The sequence below is a fragment of the Salvelinus sp. IW2-2015 genome, unplaced genomic scaffold, assembly GCF_002910315.2.
Source record: "Salvelinus sp. IW2-2015 unplaced genomic scaffold, ASM291031v2 Un_scaffold2345, whole genome shotgun sequence".
NCBI classification, from domain to species: domain Eukaryota; kingdom Metazoa; phylum Chordata; class Actinopteri; order Salmoniformes; family Salmonidae; genus Salvelinus; species Salvelinus sp. IW2-2015.
In genome coordinates, this window is record NW_019943670.1 from 102,812 (window position 1) to 109,460 (window position 6,649).

The 6,649-nt window shown below is 44.1% G+C and overlaps 1 protein-coding gene across 1 annotated transcript; it reads left to right on the forward strand.

Moving 5' to 3' along the window:
* Window positions 1-253: 253 nt before the first annotated feature.
* LOC112073728 (contactin-associated protein-like 2) lies at window positions 254-6,212 on the forward strand (the record flags this gene model as incomplete). Its single annotated transcript, XM_024140971.2, has 3 exons — window positions 254-423; window positions 5,513-5,656; window positions 5,954-6,212. Coding segments are annotated over exons 2-3 (388 nt in total), but the record flags the coding sequence as incomplete, so codon positions are not given.
* Window positions 6,213-6,649: the final 437 nt, after the last annotated feature.

The window sequence follows — 6,649 nt, forward strand, 5'->3', positions numbered from 1 at the left end:
CCACACACACACAGCACAACACACACACCATCATACACCACACACACACACCACACAGTACCACACAATACACCATCACACACCACTCTAACACACAACATTACACACAGCCAACAACACACACACATCACCACAACACAAGCACACACAACAGTACATTTTACACACACACACACACACACACACTTGGTTCCTGTGTTGGTTGGTTTAATCTGGGGGTATCTCCCAGGCCAAAAAAAAGGTTAAAAACTAGTACGGTTCGTCTGGGCAGCCCTCTCGGTGAGGTCTGGACAGCTATGGAATGATCATGGCAACTCTGTTGGAGATGAACGATACCGACGCAACGTTAACTTCACCCTGGACACACACACACAACACTTCAGGACCAACGGAGAGTTTGACCATCTGGATCTAGACTACGAGGTGAGGAGCTAAAGAAACACACACGCACACACACACACACACACACACACACACACACACACACACACACGCCTGTACTGTACATACAGTACACTAAAGAAAAATATCAACTCAACATGCAACAATTTCTAAGATTTTACTGAGTTACAGTTCGTACAAGGAAATCAGTCAATATAAATAAATTCATTAGGCCCTAATCTACAGATTTAACCTGTTGGTCACAGATACCTTAAAAAAAAGTAGGGGCGTGGCTCAGAAACCCAGTCAGTATCTGGTGTGACCACCGTTTGCCTCCTGCAGCGCGACACATCTCCTTCCACCACATCTCAAWGGGTGACATGTCTGGTGAGTATACAGGCCATGGAAGAACTGGAACATTTTCAGCTTCCAGGAATTGTGTACAGATCCTTGCGACATTAGCATGCTGAAACATGAGGTGAYGGTGGATGAATGGCATGACAATGGGCCTCAGGATCGGTACGGTATGTCTGTGCATTAAAATTGCCATCCATAAAATGGAACTGTGTTTGTTGTCTGTAGCTTGTGCCTACCCATAACCCCACTGTCAACATGCCACTCTGTTCACAACGTTGACATCAGCAAACCGCTCGCCCACACAACGCCATACACCCTGTCTACCATCTGCCCGGTACAGTTGAAACCGGGGTTCATCGGTGAAGAGCATACTTCTCCAGCGTGTCAGTRGCCATCGAAGGTGAGCATTTCCGCACTGAAGTCAGTTACAACGCCGAACTGCAGTCAGATTAAGACCCTGGTGAGGACGATGAGCACGCAGAGGAGCTTTCCTGATACGGTTTCTGACAGTTTGTGCAGAAATTCTTCAGTTGTGCAAACCCACAGTTTCATCAGCTGTCCGGGTGGCTGGTCTCACGATACCGCAGGTGAAGAAGATGTGGAGGTCCTGGGCTGGCGTGGCTACCGTGGCCTGGCGTGGCTACCGTGGCTACCGTGGCCTGGCGTGGCTACCGTGGCCTGGCGTGGCTACCGTGGCCTGGCGTGGCTACCGTGGCCTGGCGTGGCTACCGTGGGCTGGCGTGGCTACCGTGGCCTGGCGTGGCTACCGTGGCCTGGCGTGGCTACCGTGGCCTGGCGTGGCTACCGTGGCCTGCGGTTGTGAGGCCTGTTGGACGTACTGCCAAATTCTCTAAAACATCGTTGGAGGCGGCTTATAGTAGAGAAATTAACATTCAATTCTCTGGCAACAGCTCTGATGGACATTCCTGCAGTCAGCATGCCAATTGCACGCTCCCTCAAAACTTGAGACATCTGTGACATCGTGTTGTGTGACAAAACTGCACATTTTAGAGTGACCTTTTATTGTCCCCAGCACCAGGTGCACCTGCTCTTGATATGCCACACCTGTCAGCTGGATGGATTATCTTGGCAAAGGAAAAATGCTMACTAACAGGGATGTAAACACATTTGTGCACAAAATTTGAGAGAAATAAGCTTTTCTATTTCAGCTCATGAAACATAGGACAAACACTTGATATTTTTTTCCGGTGTACTTGCATTCACACGCACAGCATTGTTCCACTGCTTCAGATTCCTCTACAGAGTGTCTCTCAGTATTTCCCTCCCTCCCTCCCTCTAGACCTATAACAGGCATTGTATAGCACTAATTAACACTCTGTCCTGAGAGCACAGCCGTCAACTCACCTCCCTCCCCCTTCCTCCCCCTAGTTCCCTTGTCTCACCTCCGACTCACCCTATTAACACCCTCCTCCGCTTGTCAGTGTCATGTCTCCTCTCCTCTCTTCTGCTTTCTCTCTTCCCTTCTACTTTCTACAGTATTCTATTTTCTTATTTTTTTCATCTCTCTCTCTCCATTGTTCTCTCTCTCTCTCTATATATATATATATATATCTTTCTCTCTCTCTCTCTTTATATATATATATATATATATATATATATCTTTCCTTTTTCCTACATACGTCAGCTATAATTGCCAGTATTTGCTGTTAGATTTGATACCAGAAGAAATTAGATAGTGGATTTACACTCATCAGGACTAATCCATACAGTGTATTCGTAAAGTATTCAGACCTCTTCACTTTTTCCACATTTTGTTACGTTACAGCCTTATTCTAAAATGGATTTAAAAAATGTTTTCCCTCATCAATCTACACACAATAGCCCATAATGACAAAGCAAAAACTGTTTTTATAAAAATAAAAATGAATTAAACTGAAATATCACATTTACATAAGTATTCAGACCCTTTACTCAGTACTTTGTTGAAGCACCTTTGGCAGTGATTACAGCCTCAATTCTTCTTGGGTATGACGCTACAAGCTTGGCACACCTGTATTTGGGGAGTTTTTGGGGAGTTTCTCCCATTCTTCTCTGTAGATCCTCTCAATCTCTGTCAGGTTGGATGGGGAGCGTTGCTGCATAGCTATTTTCAGGTCTCTCCAGAGATATTCAATCGGGTTCAAGTCAGGCTCTGGCTGGGCCACTCAAGGACATTCAGAGACTTGTCCCAAAGCCTGTGTTGCCTTGGCTGTGTGCTTAGGGTCATTGTCCTGTTGGAAGGTGAACCTTTGCCCCAGTCTGAGGTCCTGAGCGCTCTGGAGCAGGTTTTCATCAAGGATCTCTCTGTGATTTGCTCCATTCATCTTTCCCTTTATTCTGACTAGTCTCCCAGTCCCTGCTGCTGAAAAATATCCTGGACAATTCCTGGACAATTCCTTCTACCTCATGGCTTGTTTTTTGCACTGACATGCACTGTCAACTGTGGGACCTTATATAGACAGGTATGTGCCTTTCCAAATCATGTCCAATCAATTGAATGTACCATCAGTGGACTCCAATCAAGTTGTAGAATTATCTCAAGGATGATCAATGGAAACCGGATGCACCTGAGCTCAATTTCAAGTCTCATAGGGTCTGAATACTTATGTAATAAGGTATTTAATTAGTTTTTTAATTGCAAAAAATTCTAAAAAACCTGTTCTCGTGTTTGTGTTTGTCAGTATGGGGTATTGTGTGTAGATTGCTGAGGATTTTTTTATGTAGTCAATTTTATAATAAGACTGTAGCGTAACAAAATGTGGAAAAAGTGAGTTGGTCTGAATAGTTTGAGAATGCAGTCTATGTAAGGGATAATCAACGAGGGGAAGGTGTGAAGGTGTGTTCCACGACGCGCTAGTGGAGTCAAACTGACCTTCCACAGAGTAGCTTTATGTTCCAGAGAATGCCTAGAGCCCTGAGTTGATTATCCCTTTCATACCATGGCTATAATTTAACACATTTGCCACTAGAAATGTGTTAATTTGCCAGTAGAAATGTGCTCAGCATCCACTGACGTAACTAGATAGCAACAGTAGTTGCCGTGGTAACCAAACAAAGACTTGCTAGTTCAGCGAACCAAACCATCAGTCCTAGCTGGCTATTATGAAAATCGAATTCAACAATACCAATACTGTTGTCAATTCGACTTTTGCTTTCAAAAGCAGCTCAAACAAAACTTGCTTATAATATACAATTAATGATGGATGTTAATGCAATGAAACAGTACCGCACACTAATACCACTTATAACACCAAATAGATTTTTAAATACTCAAGAAACATCATACGAAAATACAGTGATTGTATGTGTGTGTATGTGTAACGTAAACTCACCCCATTCCGTACACATGTGCGCAACCGCGACATTCAAACGGGGCTACAAAGAAAACTAATGGGACTGTAGCGACTGTGTTGACTTCAAAACCTGGGGTGTGAACTACGTTTCTATTCAAGCGTTGATCGTCATGGTAATGGCTCTATAGTGTTGGAGAAAAGTTGAAAAAACGGACCCTCCGTTACATCTTGACGTGTCATGTCGTAACGTACAGCACGCATAAAGCAACTATTTCTGTCTTACAATCTCTCTCCGCCAGGTGTAGCACTTCTCTCATCGTTTAAAAACAAGAAAGGGACAGTGACGGGGGTAAGGGGGGATACCTAGTCATTTTTTGCATCATCACTGTGAGCGATCATTACTTTCAAAGCGGCTGTTTACTTCTGAAGATCACTTTAGCACCGCCCTAAAAACCCGATTCAAATTCGACACAAACCTTCAAATAGTTATGTAATGGCACATTATATAAACTCTTTATAGTGTTTTATTTACATTTTAGAGGCGATAAGGTGATAAGTTGGACAGATCGAGTGAAAAAAAGCAGTTTTCCCACACATCTCCTCTCCTTCTCACAACCACGCATTAGTTTCGCTTCCCCACCCGCCATTTTTAAAAAGACCCGACGGAGCTCATTGCCTTCTTGAATTACACAGAAACGGGCAGCGTGGAGGTCATGTCATTGATTTTGTTGGAAAGGGGAGAAATTGTGCTTTACAATGGTATTGACATTACAGTTGATCTGGAAGTATCAATTGTACGGACCAAGGCGATGTACAAAAGTGAGTGAGTTTGCATTAGGTGAGTGCATGCATGCATATACACGTGCCTATAATGTGCTACTTGGTACAGTAGTTGAATCGTTAACTAACTGAGTTATTCCCGACAGCGTGACTGATTTTGCTCAGTGCAGAACTGCCCAGCCAATCTCCTTAGCCCTTGGTTGTGTCTGTTTAAAGCCTGGATTCCCTTGTTGTGTCTGTTTAAAGCCTGGATTCCCTTGTTGTGTCTGTTTAAAGCCTGGATTCCCTTGTTGTNGTTGTGTCTGTTTAAAGCCTGGATTCCCTTGTTGTGTCTGTTTAAAGCCTGGATTCCCTTGTTGTGTCTGTTTAAAGCCTGGATTCCCTTGTTGTGTCTGTTTAAAGCCTGGATTCCCTTGGTGTGTCTGTTTAAAGCCTGGATTCCCTTGGTGTGTCTGTTTAAAGCCTGGATTCCCTTGTTGTGTCTGTTTAAAGCCTGGATTCCCTTATACATTCTTGGCTTTAATGAATTAATGAATATGAGTAGTGAAGCATCACAGTACACACACTTAACGATGACACATGCAGTAACATTTAGGGAGCACCAAGACATCTTAGCAGATGAGAAAATGATTTTTATGTTGTTCTATCTTAGTTTTTTTATCCCTCTATTTCTCTTTGTCTCACCTCTCTCTCTACTGTAGTTGAGTTTTGGTGGCATGCCCTACAGTGGTAAGCCAGTGGGAGGGGGGATGAAGAACTTCAGAGGCTGTTTGGAGAGCATCAACTACAACGGAGACAACATCACTGATCTGGCACGACGCAAGAAGCTAGACACCTCCAGCTTTGTAAGTTACACACACTGTCACTGTCTAGCTCTCTGTTGCTCTCTGCATCTCCATCTAACTCTGTTTCTGCCTCTGTCTCTCTCTTTGTACAATATATTATCAAATTACCTTGTCGAATGTAAGAATTTGTCAAAGCAAACAAATAATTGGATGAATGATTATTTGATAACTAATGATAATCACAAGTAATGATAAGAATCCCCCTCCCTCCCTCTCTCTCTCTCTCTCTCTCTCTCTCTCTCTCTCTCTCTCTCTCTCTCTCTCTCTCTCTCTCTCTCTCTCTCTCTCTTTCCATAGCGTAATCTGTCATTCTCTTGCATGGAGTCTCACTCCTTCCCAGTTTTCTTCAACGCCACCAGCTTCCTGCAGCTCCCAGGAAGAGCCAATCAGGATGTAGTATCACTTAGATTCCAGTTCCGCACCTGGAACGCCAACGGACTCCTCATCTTCAGTAACCTTGACGACGGAACGCTTGAGATAGCCCTTGACGACGGGAAGATGGGAGTTCACTTCAACGTGACGCAGACGAAGAACACCAGGATAGCAATATCATCAGGTAGGAGGGACAGGAACACACGCACTGAACCACACACACACACATTTATTTTTTATTTAACCTTTATTTAACTAGTCAAGTCAATTAAGAACAAATTCTTATTTACAATGCTGGCCTACCTCGGCCAAACCCGGACGACACTAGGCCAATTGTGCGCCGCCCTATGGGACTCCCAATCACGGCCGTATGTGATACAGCCTGGATTCGAACCAGGGACTGAGATGCTTTAGACCGCTGCACCACTCAGGATCAATTTAACCAGACACACTGTTCAGTTCTGACAGAGTGAAAAACTAACGGACAACTAGTCAAAGCTCAAACCAAGTTTATTCATCCACTGGGTCAAACAGCTGCAAAGACAAAGACATGGTTCCACCAGCACAGTAGGCGGAGTCTCCTGCTCACACCTCTCAACACTACATCAGTGTTGCTAGGCA